This window comes from Macadamia integrifolia, chromosome 6 (assembly GCF_013358625.1).
Source record: "Macadamia integrifolia cultivar HAES 741 chromosome 6, SCU_Mint_v3, whole genome shotgun sequence".
NCBI classification, from domain to species: domain Eukaryota; kingdom Viridiplantae; phylum Streptophyta; class Magnoliopsida; order Proteales; family Proteaceae; genus Macadamia; species Macadamia integrifolia.
The window spans coordinates 27,696,158-27,714,982 of NC_056562.1; the positions used below are offsets into that span (position 1 = coordinate 27,696,158).

At 42.1% G+C, this 18,825-nt stretch overlaps 1 protein-coding gene across 1 annotated transcript in view; it reads left to right on the plus strand.

Annotated features, from left to right (window-relative positions):
- Window positions 1-254: 254 nt before the first annotated feature.
- Window positions 255-18,825, plus strand: part of LOC122080899 (probable lipid phosphate phosphatase beta) — a 32,828-nt gene continuing 14,257 nt past the window's right edge. The window contains exon 1 of the mRNA XM_042647781.1: window positions 255-854. Coding sequence (XP_042503715.1) covers window positions 332-854 — 523 coding nt within the window. The 5' untranslated portion in view covers window positions 255-331. The remainder of the gene's footprint in view (window positions 855-18,825) is intronic.

Genomic DNA, 18,825 nt, shown 5'->3' on the forward strand with positions numbered 1-18,825 from the left:
GCTTGGGCCCAATTCAGAATTATTTGTGTGTGCACCTTCTCGGCCTAGTACAACGGGAAGTGGATCAAAATCTTCTGTTTTTCCCATCCATGTTTTTCCTTATTTTGCTACCTGCAGAACGCGACACGTGGACGATAAAGAAATCAACGGTCAAGATTGGGTGAGGATTATTACATCCGGTGCGTTGGCATTAAAGTTGTCCACGTGTCGCGTTCTACAGGTAGTAAAACAAGGAAAAATAGGGATGAAAAAAACAGAGGATTATTTCCCACGGGAAGTGGGAAGATTAAATTTCCCGGCGACTGTTCCCACGATCGCCAAGTTCCCAATCATGGGAGAAGAAAAAGAACGGGAGCCACCACACAAGACCACCCCCGTCACCACTGGACCCAAATCTCATTCCTTTCCCCGCCGTCTGATCGATCTAGACACGGCGTGGTCCCTCCACATCCACACGATATGCCAGGTAGTCCCCCGTTCCGTCCTCAAAGCCCTAGAAATCTCCGGCGACGGCCGCTTCTGGTTTCCCATCCCAGTCGCCCTCTTCTTCTCTCCTCTTGCCTCCATGTCCCATCACCTCCGCTCCATCCTCATCGGTCTCTTCCTCGGATCTCTGCTCGACCTCGTCCTGGTTGGCCTCATCAAGTATCTTGTTCGTCGCCCTCGTCCAGTCTACAACAAGGGAATGCATTTGACGCTCTCCGTCGATCACTGGTCTTTTCCCAGTGGCCATTCCTCTAGGGTTTGCTTCATCGCCTCCTTCTTGTATTTCTCCTCGGCTTCCATCGAAAAGGGATTGATTCAGCTTAGATCTTCTGGCAACGAATTCATCAATCAATGGATCGATTCTGAAGGTAAGACCATTGAACTCTTCATATTAGTCGTGTGTTTGTGGTCAGCAGCTACATCGATTTCTAGGATTTTGCTTGGCCGGCATTTTGTTTTCGATGTCACTGCCGGCGCATGCTTGGGTGTTCTTGAAGCCTTAATCATGATTAACTTAAAAAGTTTTAGATTCATTGGAAGTTGGATATCTCTGTTGTAATTTATGATCATTAACCGAAATTTTTGTAAGACATCATAAGAAGCTGTATGGTGGGAGATATTCTGCTTATTTCCTGCTTTTCATCTTTATGTGGCAGCATTGGCTTTACTTGGGGCCCGTTTGATAACGTTTCAAGAAACGCGTTTCTGTTTTCAGAAACAGCAGAAACGGAGCAACAAGCATTTGATAAAACTGTTTCGTTTCACTTATTTTTAGAAATAGAAATAGAAATTTTTACTTATTTATGATTCAAGAAACGATCTAAAACTTGTTTCGCCGTTTCTAAAAACGACTTGTGGCAATTCTTTCACTGGTTACCATCGACTTCTAAAAACATGACTTATCAAACACCTTCAATTCCGTTTCGGTTTCTAGAAACAAAAATTTATGTTTCTACTGTTTCTTGAAACAGAAATGACAGAAACGTTATCAAACAGGCCCTTGGTTTTCACTTTCTCTTGCTTCTCATTAGTTATGTGTGATGTGTTTGTTCTATGCTTTCTGAGTATACTGCTATGGAGTTCAAGTAACAACACAGTGAATATTATTTATGGTTGCTAACTTAATGATGTCGATGGGGAACTGCAAACTTTTATTCTCCCTTCAAAATTGTAAGATTTTGGCTTGGGGTGTGAAAGGCTGATCTGTATCTGTTGGCAACAATTCCCTTTAATCTGCCACAATACGGTTACCGTATTCTCTTTTGCTCAGCCGTGCCAGAATCCTTTTCTGATGGATTCAATGTAAATCTGACTTTGATCAAGGCAAGTTGAATCCTCTGGTGCCCCAATTGCTCTAGGGACTTTGAATCTTAAGATTGGAAACTAATGGAGATTCAAAAGATTAAAAAAAACCAAACTCTAAGGATGAACAAAGGAAATTGAATTCCAAAGAACGATAGTCATTGCATTGAAATAAAATTCTGAGATTACAACTAAAAGTTTCACTAGTAAAAAAACTCATTGAAAGATAAGGCTTACAACAAAAGGAAAAGAAAAGTCCTAAATCTATGTCTACACTGAGAGAGAAGATTTGAAATGGATTGCATTTTGGTGGTGGTGTTGTTGAGTTGACCGTATCTTCTTGGAATCTTTTTCTCCTTTGAATACCGATCTCTTATTCTTAAACACAAAGGCACCGTTTGATAACGTTTTTGTTGTTTTTGTGTCTAGAAACAGCAGAAACGGCTTTTCATGTTTCTGGAAATAAAAACGGATTTTTTGGTGTTTGATAAACCTGTTTCCCAAAACGTTTTTTACAAACATAATGTTACTAAAAAATCCAATAATATCATCGGTTGCCCAAAAGGGAGAGAGGGTTCGGTTGCTTCCTTTTAGGTTTAAATAGTTGAGAGAATTATCCGGCACAACGAATTTTTTTTTTTTTTCTCAAATTTGTTTCTAGAAATGACAAAAGAATTGTAATTAGGCATAAATTTTGATTTATATTTCTAAAAACGGGTGAAACGGAACAACTTTTTCAAACGTTTTTTAGGTTGTTTCTCCGTTTCTGGGAACAAGGAAATGCAGAAACGGCATAAATAGAATGTTGTCAAACGGTGCCAAAGAATGGTTGAGTAACCGTTCCCACTCCCTCATTCCTTTCGCAGCCAAAGGACACCTGTCCAGTCAAAGAAATCCTATGGCAAACACTTGACACGTCATGCCCACTCTTCCTTTGATAAGAATTCCATGTGGTTTTGCCACATAAGCAGTCATCCAATAAATTCAAAATACACCACCAACAATATCGGCTTAGATTCATGACTTTGAGTAAGTTTAAAACTAGAAGAAGCTAATAAGACAGGGTTATGATTTCGGGAGAGAAAAGAAAGATCAAGTTAAATTGGACCAAATATTAAAGCTCCAGTTTGCAAAAACAGCATGGTATGGCGCTAGGGCTATAAAAATGTCTGAAATTGCTGCAAGGAGAGAGTTAAATCCTAATAGTTGCTTTAAGTCTGGGTTTGGGCTGAGGTTATCATTTCGTCTGGGATATTTAAAGGGCACAATTAGGTCAATGTTAAGAGCTATAAAGGCATTTAAAGGAAGTAAACCTGTTGGAATGTAAGGTATTAGAGAGGACAAAATTGAACTTTGTGACTACTTGAGTTAATAAGAAAGTAGGTTTTTGGGAATGAGGAGCACCAAGGTACACAACACAGAAGCACCAAGATGGAATCGAAGTAATCAAAGGAAGAGAGTGGTGAATTTGATAAATGCTCAAGCAGCTTTATGGTTGGTATGTCATCCTTTACTTGTGAGGAAGGTCACTATCTGGTGTGAAATGAAAGCACTTGTTCAACCCTTTAATCTACTGGTAAGTTTCTCACTTTGATAAGTATGGTTCCAGAAGGTTGTTCTGGGAGCCCAGGGTGCCAGTGTAAGGGATATTGTCATCCCCACCTCGTTATTTTAGCCTTTGAAGTGTTAAATTTCTGTTGAACGATGAGACATGAGCCTGCTCGGGAGCTTCATAGTGCCAATCGTGAGATTTATGTCTCCCATTGGCAGTTGATACTCTAATGAATCTATGCATAAATTTTCTGATCAGAAAAGTTTCAATCTTTTACTGAAGCTTTTCCTTCTTAGATTGAAGGTTTCTTGTGCCCTAGGATAAATTTCCACCATAGAATCATGTTCGGTAAGAGGAATGAACCCTAGCTGCTGTTCTTAGCTGCAGGGCTGGTTGTTTCCCTTCTAACACATTGGTTGTTCTCTTAGTTTGAAATACCAGTCAGCTGAAGCTTGAATATTTGCTTGGAAAATGTTACAAGTGGCAACTTTAAAGGTTTGTCTTTAACAAACTTCATCTATCTCAATACTCAGAGAAGTCCAGTAAAACCATCGATGCTAAACAGAAGTAAATATATTCTCTTTAGAACTAAGAAAGGTTACATATATGGGCACTTGAGAAGCCATCCTATAGGAATGTCCACATCCACCTAAGTTTACATCTTACATAAGAACTATGACACCAGATTTCCCATTAGAAAATTGCTCAATGTCCCAAAATCAGTTTAGTAATACGTGTAAAGTTCTGTGGAAACTGTCCTTTCACGTAAGATGAAGGAACATAAAAAACACACCATGATAATACCTCTTTAACTTGATATAAAATTGACATTACTAAATTCCTCAAGAAACATTGATTGAAATTTCTCAATTTCTAAGCAAGATTTCCGATGAATTGAAATTGTGAACCTTCTAGGTGGGTTATATATAATCTTTATATAGACATGGGTTTTCTTTCTCTACTTGGAAAAACAAGTACAACACAAGAAGGCTCTTGCAAAAGAAGACCAGTACCCAAATATGCTAAATGAGATAAAGATCAACAGTGCCAAACTCTATGACTTTAGGAGCAATAAAAATCCAACTCTCAAGCAATCACAAGAAGAATCTGTTCCCTCTTCTCTTGAGCCTGTTTTCCTTCAAAATTTCAGTTTTCCCATTCCCTTTACAAGGACCATATCACAACAAGAGGAGTTGAGATTCTCCCGAAACTTTTCATAAGAAGCAGCTCTTTAACAAGGCTGAAAAGATGAACCCAAGTACATAGCTACCAAGTACTAAACCCAAAGTGCTTGGTTGGGGGATAACAGTGTGCTTCAGGCCTAAAACGCACATGTTTTCTCCTTGTGCCATCTGTGTGGACTTCAACTGTATAGGGGCTTCACTTCTATAAACTGCAACAGAGGCAATGTGCCTGTGTTGTACCGGCAAAGCCTGTAGAGTGTCATCCCCTCAGGCCTTGGGTTGAATCTTGCCTTCATCTTCCTCTTCCTCTCCTCCCCCCAATCCTGACTTTCAACCTCCAGCAAGGAAATTTGTCTGTCATTTGGGGTTTGATTGAAACAATCCAGAAAGGAAATAAGTCATTCTCTTTCTTAAAGAAGGCCAAAAAATTGAAGGAAGTTGTAAGGCCAATGTTAAAAAAAGGGAGGAGAAAATGACAATTCTGCATTCTTCTTCTGCAGACTCTCATCCTCCCACCCATATCTACATCTGACTTGACCTCAACGCATTCATTCCCATACAAAGTCAAAACATATCTCCTCCATGGACTCTTTCAACTAAAACCTCCTTAGGAGATACCTAAGCATTGTCTCAAATTTTATCTGAAATCATAACTGACATAGAAAGGTAGACACAAAATAAGGAAGTAACTCTTATTCATGACTGAAAAACCAAAACTCACTCCCCCCCACCCCCCCNCAATCATTTTATTAAATGTTATTTTTTCTTGCATCATTTTCAGTGATAATATATGCTCAATGGAATTTTTTGGAACTTATTGATATATTTAGTTGGTAATCTCATATGATCTGTCCGAGTTTATTTTGTCTATTTTTTGCAAGACAAGCTTTGTAGTCTAATATATTGGATATATATTAGCTTTTCATTACAAGTGGTATTGGAAGTATCAAAGTTAATGATGGGTCATGTTATGTATCATTTTTGGTAAATGATCATTGTTAGCTATGTTATTGGATTTACCATTGGATTTTTGGTAAATGATCATTTGTTCACCTAGTGAATCAATGGAAGGTCTGACATGAAATATGTCTTGATGCAAATGACTTTAGTGTTAAGTCAGAAATTAATCATATTCGTTAATAAAACATCCAATTGACTTATGGACTTCCAATGCCGGTTAAGTTTTTTTTTGATGTCGAAAATGAGTTAATCGACATGGTACTAAAAGTTGACAAAATGACTTTGGATGTCAGGAAAAGGCTGGAAATCAATGCAATCTTTGTATTGGAATTTTTTTTTAAAGCTTAGTTATTATGGTTGTTCAAGCAAAATGAGCCTGACGATCCGATTTTTGTACGGATCTTGTGGATTATGCTTAAAGTTTTATTTTTGTGCATTTGCATGGGATTATTTATGATATGAGATCTGAAATTGATAATATGCAATGGAAGGTGGTTGGGATTTGAAATTATGCTGACATATAGAACTTTGATTTCGGAAAAACCCAACATTATGGAGTGTTTTTCCATGGATTTATGTTATTGCATGATTAGATTAAACCTTATGAATTAGGGGAAGGCAAGAAACCAAACTTAGAAAATCTAAAGAAGTAGGGATTAATAGCCCATGTACAAATGCCTGTGTCATAAAGGAAAGAGTTGGATTCTAGAACGACCAGATGCAAGTTCATATGATACCTTGAATGATCAAAGGGATTAGGTTCTATCATCCTGAAAAGCGGTAATTGAGAGTCGTAATGCGGAATTTCTAGAGAAACTGGAAGAGGAACCGTTGTAGGAGGATATAGAACCCCTGCATGTCATTGACAATGACTACGATGTTGACCATCAAGAGGAACCAAGAATTTTTTCTATTAAGGAATCCCAAGCTCTTAAAGATCAAGTTGATCATCAAGGACATGACCTGGAGCCGAGGGTAAGTGGGAGTAAAAGAAATAGAGTACCCCCAACTTATTTAGATGACTATTACCTTCAATTATGTCAATCATCTTGTCATACAATTGACACAGATGTGGAAGAAGTAGTCGATCCCATAACCTATAGTGAAGCGATGAAATCGCGAGAATTAGGTGAATGGTGGAATGCCATATGGGAGGAAATTGTTTTTATGAAAACTTATGACCTACAAGAGGTAGAAATTTCATAGTTTGAAATGTGTACAAAGAAGATGGGTCTGTTGATAAATTCGAGGCAAAGTTAGTTGCAAAAGGATATACACAGAAAGATAGGAATAAAACTACTAGGATATTTATTTATCGGTAGGGAAATTTGCCTCTATTAGATTGTTTTTGACACTTGATGAACATCTGGGCTTAGAGTTGTTCCAAATGGATGTCAAAAATGCTTTTCTCAATGGTGAGTTGGAAGAAATTATACACTTATGCGACAACCTAAAGGTTTTCGGGGAATGGGACAGGAAAATATTGTATATTCGTATATACTTTGTCCTAATGTTCATGGTATTTAAATGATCCTTTAATTAGGATTCATAGTTGTCAAATTGGACAACTGTATATATATTTTGAAGAGTGGGAGTAGCTGGAAATGACTTGGAGAGAACCAAGTACGAACTTAGTAATCGATTTGAAATGAAGGATATGGGGGAAGCATCCTATATTCTAGGAATTCAAATCATTAGAGACCGAACACAACGTAGATTGTGTTTGAGTCAAGAAAAATACTTGAACTCTGTGTTGAAAAGATTCGGGATGCAGAATTGCAATCCCTCTTCAACTCCAATAGTATTGGGAATGACTTTATCAAAAAGTCAATGTCCTCAAGAAGGACAGGAAAAGTTGAATGTACCTTATGCTCAAGCAGTAGGTAGTTTGTTGTACGCAATGTTGTGTACACGACCGGATTTGGCCTATCCAGTCTGTTTGGTAAGTAGATACCAAAGCAATCCTGGCTCTACCCATTGGGAAGCTGTGAAAAGGATTATGATATATATTAAAGGAACTAAACACTTGAAATTGTGTTTTCAAGCGGAAAAGCTTGAGGTTATTGGATACTTTGATGATGACTTCGAAGGTGATAGAGATGACTCTAAGTCCACCTCTGGTTATGTGTTTATATATGGAGGTGCAATAGTTTCTTGGGGTAGCAAGAAACAAGGGTGTGTTGCTAGGCACCCACTGGAAGCTAAGTATGTTGCTTGTAATATGGTATTCATGCAGAGTAGATAAGACATTTGGGCTGGATCTTGTAAATAGATCAGTGGAAATAAATTTGGGCTGGATCTTGTAAATAGATCAGTGGAAATAAATTTGGGCTGGATCTTGTAATTAGACCAGTGGAAATAAATATGGGCTGGATCTTGTAATTAGACCAGTGGAAATAAATGAATTTGGGCTGGATCTTGTAAATGGACCAGTGAAAATATCTTGTGATAATCAAGCCATAATAACTCGAAGGGGAAACATATAGAAATATGTAGTGGCACTATATTCGAGATATAGTAGGAAAAGGTGAAATTAAAGTAACCTATATACCTACAAGTGATATGGTAGCCGATCCCCTCACAAAGGGAGTTCGTGCGGAAGCTTACATTAAGCATGTAAATTTAATGGGACTTAGAACAGTCTAAGTCTGGAACAGGAACTGAATGTTCCTCATCATGACCATGTTTTTATTGTTCCTGGATATGGGAACGGAAATGGAAATGGAAATGGAAATGTCGAAATAGATGTTCTTGGAAATTAGAACTCTAAATGGAATTTTCATTAAGGTAATTCTTGGAAATGGGAATGGAAATAATTCCTGGAAATAGGAATGGAAATGGTTCCTGGAAATGTCATGACGAATGTTCCCGGAAATGGGAACTTGTAATGTGAAAGTAATTCCTGAAAATTGGGAATGTAAATGGAATTTGAACTATATGTTCGGAATAAATAATGGACTTAGATCTCTAAGTTTGGAATAGGAACTAAAGTTCCTTATCATGACAATGTTTTTTATTGCCCTGAAAATGGGAGCGGAAATTGAAATGTCATGATGGATGCCCCTGGAAATGGGAGCGGAAATTGAAATATCATGATAGATTGTTCCTAGAAATAGGAACGGATATCTAGGAACGGAAATGAAAATATCATCATGATCCTGGAAATTGAGAAACATGAATGGAATTTTTTCATAATGTTGGTTCTTAAAAATGAGAACGGAAAATGTGAATTCGGTCAGAATGGCCAAGTGGGAGATGTTGGTGAGGTGGCCATTCAGCCTCATCATGGAATTACTGTGACAACGGTTATAAGAGTGATAACGGTCACAAGAAGGAGAAATTTGGGGGCGATTCCGTTGATTGGAAAAGAGCCGTTATTCAACGGATCTATTGGCTCTATAAAAGAGCTGGAAAATATACGATGTTGATCAATAAGTTGGAGCCCCAAATATCTTGTGCTATCTCCGGTTTTGACTCTTCTCTTCTGTCTCCATAGTACAACAAATGGTTTCCCATGCTGATCGTTTGAGTGTAATCTCCTACATCACACTACATAGGGCACGAGAAATGGTTTAAGCAAACAAGGGCCCACATGGTCAGAGAGTAGAAAGAATGTCAATGTAAGACCCAAATAGTCATAATGTGATATGGTGTGGGAATGTGCGATGGCACACCATCATTGTGGGGATATTATTTTTTTATTTTTTTGGTGGAGGGGATCTTTTCCCTTACATTAAAATATTACAAGTATGGGCAAGCATCGACACATTGCAGTTGTGGGATGGAATCTCCCACACCAAGCAAATGAGAGCATGGTAGAGACATCGCACGGTTCATATATAGGAAACCAACATGGGAGGAGAGTGGAAAGGGCACATGATACAGGCAGTGTTTGCCCATCATTCCTGAAAAGTATTGTATTGGAATAACCAAGTGTCCAAGTGTCCCAGTGTCCAAGTTTATATCTACCAAGTCTAGTGAAGACCAACCCCCTCCCCGAAACATAAAAAAGTTCACGTAATCATGTCATGTCTAAAGCAGTTGAGCTATGTAATTTTCATAGTTGTCACGGCGTCAAATCGATTCAAGGCGATGGAGGGGTGGCTAATCGATTTGGCGATGAATCACCCATGATGGCGTTGCCATGATGGTCAAATCACTTATGTGTCATTTTTTATTTTTCTTATTTTCTAAAGTTATTTAGTATGCTACTTTTTTTATTTTCCCTATTTTCTAAAGTTATTTAGCATACTACAAGCTTACAATATATACCCTATAACATATAAAACCAACATTAAGCAACATCAAATCATCAAAAATCAACATAGTCCTATCAAAATCACCCTACATTTTACAAAAAATCGACAGCCTAATGAATCAAGCGTGACCTGGCGTCCATGGCGGTGCCATGGCGATGCCATGGTGACGCCTATTAGCCAATGGCGACCGTCATTTGTGAGTCACGTAAATTGTAGCACTGCCATGAATTTCTTTTTTGGTCAGGACGTCAAATCGCCGCCCAGGCGATGCCATGACTGAGGCAGATAATATTATTACTGTTGAATGGCTTTCAACATGGTTGGTGTTGGGTATCAGCTCCAACTTGGTCTCAAAAAAACCCAAATCTGCTTGAGGCCTGCCGCCTTCCCCATTTTGTCCAGTCTTGAGCTCAGATTTTGATCCAGTGGGCTGAACTGTGATAGGTTAGGCTCGGCCAGTACAAGCTGTGCTACATATGAATGTGCCATGCAAGAACCGTCTCCTAGGTTTGGTTAGCCTAATGTTTTTAAGGTATTCATGGGTTCTGATGGTAAACTACACATTTTGTGCTTAACTTTTTGGGCCATGCTGAGCTAAGTTGGCGCAGCAATTGCTTAGGTTGAGCTCAGGTCCGGCTGGGCTAGCTAGAGTTGAGAATGAGAGACCTTGGGCTGTATCTGGGTCTTTTAAAACACAGCCCAGCACGCCATTGTTGCACCTCTAGGTGTAAATTAGCAATGGCTAATTCCCAACCTAATACCATTCCATTTGTCTTTTATTGGACTGGAGAAGCTAAGGTTGGTACTTAATTTGGTTTTAGACTCAGGTTAAAAGATTGTTTTGGCACTAATTAGAGAACATGATCCAATTGATAGTGTTTCTTTCTTTCCTTTATAAGGGAAAAAGAACCTTGTCAGTTTGGTGCAGAAAATGTCCAGCTTGTGCAGGATGCGAAAAGACTGTGCTCTCTCTCCCCCCGTTTTGACTTTGGCTGAATATATTCTGGTGTGTTCTTCCATTGGCTCGCTGGTTTGGTGTTTCTATGTTAGAACAGCTGGGTTCTCTCACCCTTTAAACTTTGATTAATAATCAAGTTGATAAATGACAAATAAAAACCCAAGTTTTTTGTGTCGGATTTGGGTCATATTGGTGGATGAAACCTCCTTTATTTAACCTTCTGAATATTTATTGGGCAAAGAGTTGCGTAAAAACAGCAATGTGACTCCTCACCAATGCATGGCCAATGTAAACACTAAGTAAAAGCATCAACAATGGTGAGGATTTTACTTTTCATCTCAAGAATAAGGTGATTATTTTGCTATCAAATGTGTTTGGACATAGTGGACATGCTGCTTTTTCTCATATTTTAGTCAGGATATATTTCTTTGTCGGTGAATAGACTATTGGCATTGATTAGAACATAGTGCGCCAGGGTTTTCATTTTTTGTAGAGACCCACGCCCACCTAATGAATGATGGCGGTGCCGCCCTCTCAATTCTAACCTCGCCAATCGCCAGCGTCGGTATTATCTTCTTATTTCCTTTGCCTTGTCCCACCTAGGAATCTTCCCGTTCCAGGAAAAAGTAAAAAAAGAAAATCCTTCTCCTAATAACGTGTAAATTGGTGATGAACTTTGTTTTTGTAAGCCTTTTTCCTCGTGGGTCTACTTGACCATATTCTGTCACCTTGGATCAGTGGTGGACCTCTTCAAATGATGCTCTCTCACCCTCTCTTTATAAACTGCGACGTGAAACTATAGGGTGAGAAAAGTGGAAGCTTACTTAGATGGAATTAACCATAGCCATGCATGGTCTTAGATACTGTGGCTCAGTGGGGACCAGATTGGAAGAGGAGCTGACTGTGGGGGATCCCTGACTGTGGTGGTGCCTGCAGACTCAGAGAGCCAGAGACCCTCAGTATAGTCTGTACTCTCCGGACCCTTCTTCCACTCTCCCCCACTCCATCTTCTTTTCTACTTAACTCTCTCTCTCATTACAATATATGGCCCTCTCTACTGGGTGCATTGAAAGATTTTTGGAAGGTGGACACGGGAGGCTAGTAAGGTACAATTATACAAACTTGAAAGCCATATTCTAGGTTTTACAAATGTAAAGCTATATAAAGACACTAAGTTGTAATTGATTCGATCTGAAAAATCACACACTCCCAAGTGGATTTGGCTCCTCTCCAAAGTCCAGGAAACATGGAGTCATCCCATGGATGGGTGACCTAGGGAAAACAAGGAGCCATGCCATGGCTGGGAGGACCAGGTCACATGTTCCTAAGTCACCCCAGTGTGGATGATTCCATGTTCCCTGGGGTCTATGTAGAGGAATCCTATCCCTCCCATGCAAGCTATTAATTAGGGGAGGGAGGGGGGGAGGGGAGGGGCAGATGTGGTTGATGGTTTGAGACAGATCTTGCAATTGGCATGCATCTCCACTTTATATTAGATTGTACACGTGTTGAGGTTTCATGTGAGAGTAACCAATCCTACATCGGATGTGAATAACCGGATAAAAAACTTATAAAGATTTGAACACCTTCTTTCTAATGACTAATTTTTAAGAATGAGTTCTACCCGAATCCAAACAACACAAACAAGAGGTTGTGAGGAGGTTTGCCTTGGGCTTTTAATCCCAGGGCGACTGGAGCAGGACTAAGATATATTCCATATTTCTGTGCTCAATTCTAAATATCAAGCTTGGCATATTACAAATTTATGGGCTCATTAGGCCTATTTAGGCTCCACCTTTCAATGCTCACAACTGGTCCAAGGAAATTGTGGATCCCGGCCCAAGTTTCTAACCCGCCGAACCCGAGTTTTCCACCAAAACCCCAGATAGATCTGGGAAGGGATTCATGATTCCTGCCCATGATTGATGGATCAGTTGCCTAATGATTTATCCTCAGTTTTCCGGGTCATTAGCTCACCACACTTTTGTGGACCCGTGAGTCACTGCAAGAGCAAAACAATTTCCATTCATCAAATGCTTAAAACCTCTTCCAACATTATTGAGTTGGATCGATGTAGTAGTCTTGGAGAAATTAAAGATAATGGCAGGAGGGGAAAGGTGTGGACCCACTTGTTTTAATGGATATCAACTGGGGATTTCTCTCGTTGGGAGATCCTATGCAAGACCCACCCCTTATTGAATCATTTGAAAATTTAAAATCTAAATTCAATTATTGTCAGCTCCAAAACCACACCACAGGGTTATAACATTTCCTGTTGAAATGTTGGGAGTTATAGTTTCAATCGGTTTGTTCAGCTCCTGCCTTCATATACTAGATGACTTATTTCAATTTAATTCCTTAGGATTTTGAGTTGGACCTTCCAATATGATATTGGAGCTCATGACCTTCTTTCATTATACCTAAATTGTTTGACCATGTGTAGGACCAGATATGAAGAAACTACACGAGATGGGGAGTGTTTGGAGTTATAGAGTTATAGTTTTGCATCAATTTGTTTAGATCCTTAGGTGCTTTCATATACTTGAAGAGTTATCTCCACCTAATGCCTTATTTTGGATTGGACTTTCCAACACTTTCTATGAGACCCACTCTCTAGCAAGTGTTTGGGCATTGGATAATGTAAATTGTGTCACCAAACACACTCTTAAAAATCTAGGAAGCTAGAGTCATTATTTAGGTCTGGCATATCATGTAGTATTATACCTTTGTGGGAGGAGTGGGCACTGGGCACACATCTGATGATATTGGTGCAGACAGAACTTTGAAACACTACTGCTAGGAATCTCGAGGACATGGAAAGTATTGGGGGTCCAGTCTTAATGCTGGAATGAGTTGTCTCCTTACTAGAGTGTACCTAGAACCCATGAGGGTATGTGAGTGTATGTGTGAGACATAAGATAATTGAGCTGGTACGTAGTCACCCAGTTAGTCTTTGTTTGGTACTTGAGAAACATGGATTTGATATCCAATTGATTGTGACTCTGCTGATGTTCATCAACTTTGCGAGATATTAATGCAGAGATTTCCAACGACAATCTTGTTCATGGTTTCCTCATGAGCCCTTATGGTATGTGGCTTCAAAATGACATAGAAAGTAGAAATCTTAAATCTTGATAGATCGATCGATGTTATGCTTTAATGTACTTGTAGTACGAACATAGTATTCGAGCAGGGAGGTCAAGTGTGCTACCTCAGGAAAATGCATTGGAAGTTTATTCTCTAATATTTATTCTCCCTCAATACCACATGAGTTTCACATGTAAGGGCCATGGGATCTTGACCTAGACCTGGACGTAGGAAAAAATATTGATGTATACATTGATATGCTCTGAGCTACGGTTAATTTTGTCTAGCTAGTCCTGCAAACACTTTATGTGTTGTTATAGCCAAGGCTCATGGTGCCAAGAGGTAATGAACAAACCATCAGTCATGGTCTCATACAGAAAGATAGACAGGGTCCGGGGTGTAGGGTACGCTCTAAACGGGTTGTTTGATACATGGATCGGGTCATGGCCGGATCATTTGTTTACCCAGCTTATTGAAACTTGACAATAATTACCTCTTGCGCATTTTAGCAATTGCTACCCAAAACAAGGATCCACGTGAGGTACATCACTTGGGTATGCCCAACAGCTCAAGAGCAACATATTATCCCCTCAATTAATAAATACCTAATTAATATGGAACTCTTGGAAATGATGCCCCACCAACTCCCCCATCCCCATTCTCTCTCTCTCTCTCTCTCTCTCTTTCCTCTTTGCTTTCTTAAGCTGTAATGTTTAATATGAAGTCATTGAAGGTTCCTGGCCCTGATGGTTTGTCCTCCAGAAATTTTCCAATCCTACTTAGAGATCTTTTTTCCACACAAAGTTCCTAGCCATGACATAAATAGTTTTCATATCCTCCTGATTCCAAAAGGCAAGGTGATTGAAAAGAGTGGATCATTACAAACCCTTTAGTCTTTGTAATGTGATCTACAAATATTTGCAAAGTTACTAACTTGCATATTGAAAAAAAGTTCTAAATCATATCATAGCACCTAAGCAAACTGCCTTTGTTGAAAGAAGAAACATCTTAGAAAATTTGTTCATTGCCCATATGAAATGTAAAAAAATAGAGGTTATTTAGCAACTTTCAAGCTAGACATGAAGGCTATAATAGGGGAAGCATTGGCTATTTGACTGAGTTTGAAGAATGCTATTGTTACTGCCGAAATCCCCTATGAGCTAATCCTGCACAAGCACAGAAGGCAGAGGCCTGGAGGTATCTCTGGGATTAGTCCTCTAATGCCTAAGTTAGGGACCGGCAGAACAGTGTATTCACAGGAATAATGGTGGGTGTCGACGTACCTCCCCTGGGTCCCTTTTCGGTTTCCTCTTATAGGGTTGCTGGGCCTAGGGTTTCGGAAACCCCCTTCGGGAATCTTCCCCTCACGTGGTTTGGAGCCTTGCCCCTTCGGGAACCTTCCCTTCACGTGGTTTAGATCCTTGCGGCCTTTATCGGATGGGCGACACGCGTCTCTCCCTCGTTTGCCACGTGTCCTCGCTTTATTCAGTGACAAATTTTACCGTATCAACAACCCCCTTACTTCCACTAGGAGGCTTATTCAGTGGGAGTAACCATCTAATTTATCTTGAGTGCCCCTTCGGTCTTCGGTTTCGACGTTCGTCCCGAAAACATGGCCTTCAGTTGGTTATATTCGATTCTGGCCTGAGACACCAACTGAGGTTCCGACCTTTGGTCAGGTTCACTCAGCTTTGGCACGAGCTCCTAACCAAGATTGTGACCTTCGGTTAGGTTCACTCGGCCTTGGCATGAGCCCCCCACCGAGGTAGTGTCCTTCGGTCAAGTCCACTTGGCCTTTGCCTGAGCCCCCTACCGAGGTAGTGACCTTCGATTAGGTCCACTCGGCCTTTGCCTGAGCTCCATACCGAGGTTGTGACCTTCGGATAGGTCCACTCGGCCTTCGTTTGAGCCCCCTACTGAGGTTGTGACCTTTGGTACGGTCCACTCGCCCTTTGCTTGAGCTCCGTACTTAGGTAGTGACCTTCGGTCAGGTCCACTCAGCCTTTTCCTGAGCTCCTTACCAAGGTTGTGACCTTCGATTAGGTCCACTCGGCCTTTACCTGAACCCCCTACCGTGGTAGTGACCTTCGGTCAGGTCCACTCGGCCTTCGCCTAAGCTCCCTACTAAGGTTGTGACCTTCGGTCAGGTCCACTCGGCCTTGGCATGAACCCCCTACCAAGGTAATGACCTTCGGTCAGGTCCACTCGGCCCTTGCCTGAGACCAGTGCCGAGGTAGTGACCTTTGGTAGGGTCCACTCAGTTTTTGCCTGAGCTCCGTACCGAGGTTGTGACCTTTGGACAGGTCCACTCGGCCTTCGCCTGAGCCCCCTACCGAGGTTGTGACCTTCGGTAAGGTCCACTCGGCCTTTGCTTGAGCTCCGTACCGAGGTTGTGACCTTCGGTCAGTCCACTCGGCCTTTGCCTGAGCCTCCTACCGTGGTAGTGACCTTCGGTCAGGTCCCCTCGGCCTTCGCCTGAGCTCCCTACCAAGGTTGTGACCTTTGGTCAGGTCCACTCGGCCTTAGCATGAGCCCCCTACCGAGGTAGTGACTTTCGATTAGGTCCACTCGGCCTTTGCCTGAGCCCCCTACCGAGGCAGTGACTTTCGATCAGGTCCACTCGGCCTTCGCCTGAGCTCTCTATCGAGGTTGTGACCTTCGGTCAAGTCCACTCGGCCTTTGCCTGAGCACCCAATCGAGTCCAGGCACGATGATATGCTCGAGCGCTTTGCTAGAGTGTACTTCGGGAATCACGCGTAGATGATGTGTACTGCATTTAATGATGCTGGGGAGTCGTATCGACGCACTATTGCCTACAAATAGTGTCACACTCTCTCATTTTGTCATCTTCTACTCATTTCTCTGACCATTTGTCCTTTGTCCTTAACTTCCTCTGACTTTCGATTTGGCCAGTCATTCAGAAGTAAGTCATGCCCATCTCTTTAGATAGTGGCCCCTCGTCATCCAAGGGTGCGGTCTCTAGGCATCGTAGTCCCGGTCGAGTCCGAGGGATGTCCTCGGATTCATCCTCCACATCCACATCTTCGGATATCTCCTCGTCCTCTACCGCCAGTGACATGACCGGTGAAGGTATTAGGGAGGGGCTTCTCGACTCCAGGGCCTAGGCAAACGAGTCCCTAGAGGTCGAAGCCAGGAATATAGTTTTGACCATGACCGAAGAGGAGTTGATGGAGCTCTACATCATGTGGCATACCGGACGAGTTCGTCCTTCAGGTACCGAGGCCCGAAGATAGAGCAAGCTACTGAAATCCTAAGGAGCTTTGCTTTTATCGGGATGCCTTCAAGGCCGGGCTTCGGCTCCCCCTTCACCCTTTCTTCAGCCAGGTGTTCTGGCACTATGGCATTTCTCCAGCTCAGCTGACCCCGAATGGGTGGCGGCAAGTCCTAAGTTTCATTGTCTTCTTCTCTCGGATGGGGAGACCTCTCTCCCTTCCACTCTTCCTCAACTGTTTGTCTCTCAATTCCAACAAGGGGGACTCGGGCTGGTACTACTTCTGCCCTGGGAAAGACCTCTAATTTCTGAACTGATACCCAACCTCGATACACGGTTGGAAGTTGAAGTTCTTTTTCATGAGGGTGTCCGAAGGGTTCCCCTTCGGTAATACTTGGGACATCCCAGACCTGAAGGACGTGAACTCTGCACCTACCCTCTTCGGGATAGATGCAGAGTCACTGTCGATGGCTAAGGAGAAGACCCTCCATCGGCCTGTCGAGTCCAGTAGCCTCCAGTCGAATGCCTTCCTGTTCCAGTTCGGGCTTAGCCCGGGTGAGTCCTAGGTTTACAACCGCTTTTGTTTCGGATTTAGCATTCTCGTATTGATCTTTATCATCTTTTTTGCAGTGCAAATTTTGAGAGCAAAAGCAAGAGCGGCCACGACCGAGAGGCAGGCTCAGCTGAAGGAGGCCAGGGCCTGAGACGCCCAGCAGAAGTAGCCGAAAGGCAAGAAAAGAGGGGCTTCGACTTCTCAGGCCCTCCCAAGGAAGAAGCTTAGATCCGAAGGCCCTACCGTCGAGGCAGTTCAGGCATTTGAGGTCCCATGCCGCGGTGCATCTCCTCTGAGGGCCTCTTCCCCTTGTGTCGACTTTCGAAGTCCGAGGGGCAGTCATTCTCGGGCCGAAGTTGGGTTTGTCCCTCGGTGGTCCATTAAGAAGGGCGAGACACTGACCATAGGGCGGGTTGCCCGAGAGCTTGTTCAGAAGGGGAGCCTGCCAGGAGACTCGATCGAGGCCCAAAGCTAAGGGACCAAGGCAATGATAACAAGCACTTGCGTGTTTATGGTAGCGGTAATCTTCGATCTTCGGCCTTCAGAAATTTTTTCCTTTTTTTTTTTTTACTGTCGATCTCTTTCAGGCTCAAAACCAAGTCGGTCAGCTGACTATTCGGACCGAAGCCCTGGCCAGGGACCTCGAGGAGTCCGAGTATGAAAAGTCGGCCCTCGATAAGGAGCGCACAATCCTCCTTGAGAAAGTGGACCATCTGGAGGCCGACTTCCTCCGCACACAGCAGGAGAGTGATTGGAAGCTCCGAGAGCTAGAGGCACAGATGGTCATGAAGTTGAGGGAGGCCGAAACCCGAGCCATTGAGAGCTACAAGTCCTCTAAGGACTTTAGGGAGGTGGTAAAGTGTGCCATCGCCCCTGGATTCATCATGGGTGCCATCGATGTTCGAGACTAGGTCCTTGAACATCATCCCGAGGTGTCCTTTGAGGGGAGTGGCCTTATCTTTGAGGACACCGATGCAGGTCCTACCGCCACCGATGTCACAGATGACGAGGACAGCGGCAGTGAGGGAGAGGGGGCCCATACTTCTCGTGAGGTCCCTCTTACTCCTGGGAGAGGAGACTCCGATGCAGACGCTGCCGACAATGTCGGGGGCGAGGCCATCCCTCAAGTAGACGCTCCATGAGGCCACTTTGTAATTTAGCCTTTTTTCTGTTTTTTTTGTTTGTTTTTTGTTTTTTGTTTTTAATAATTTTATCCTTTAAGCTTCATGAATGAAATGCTCCTTTTTTTTTT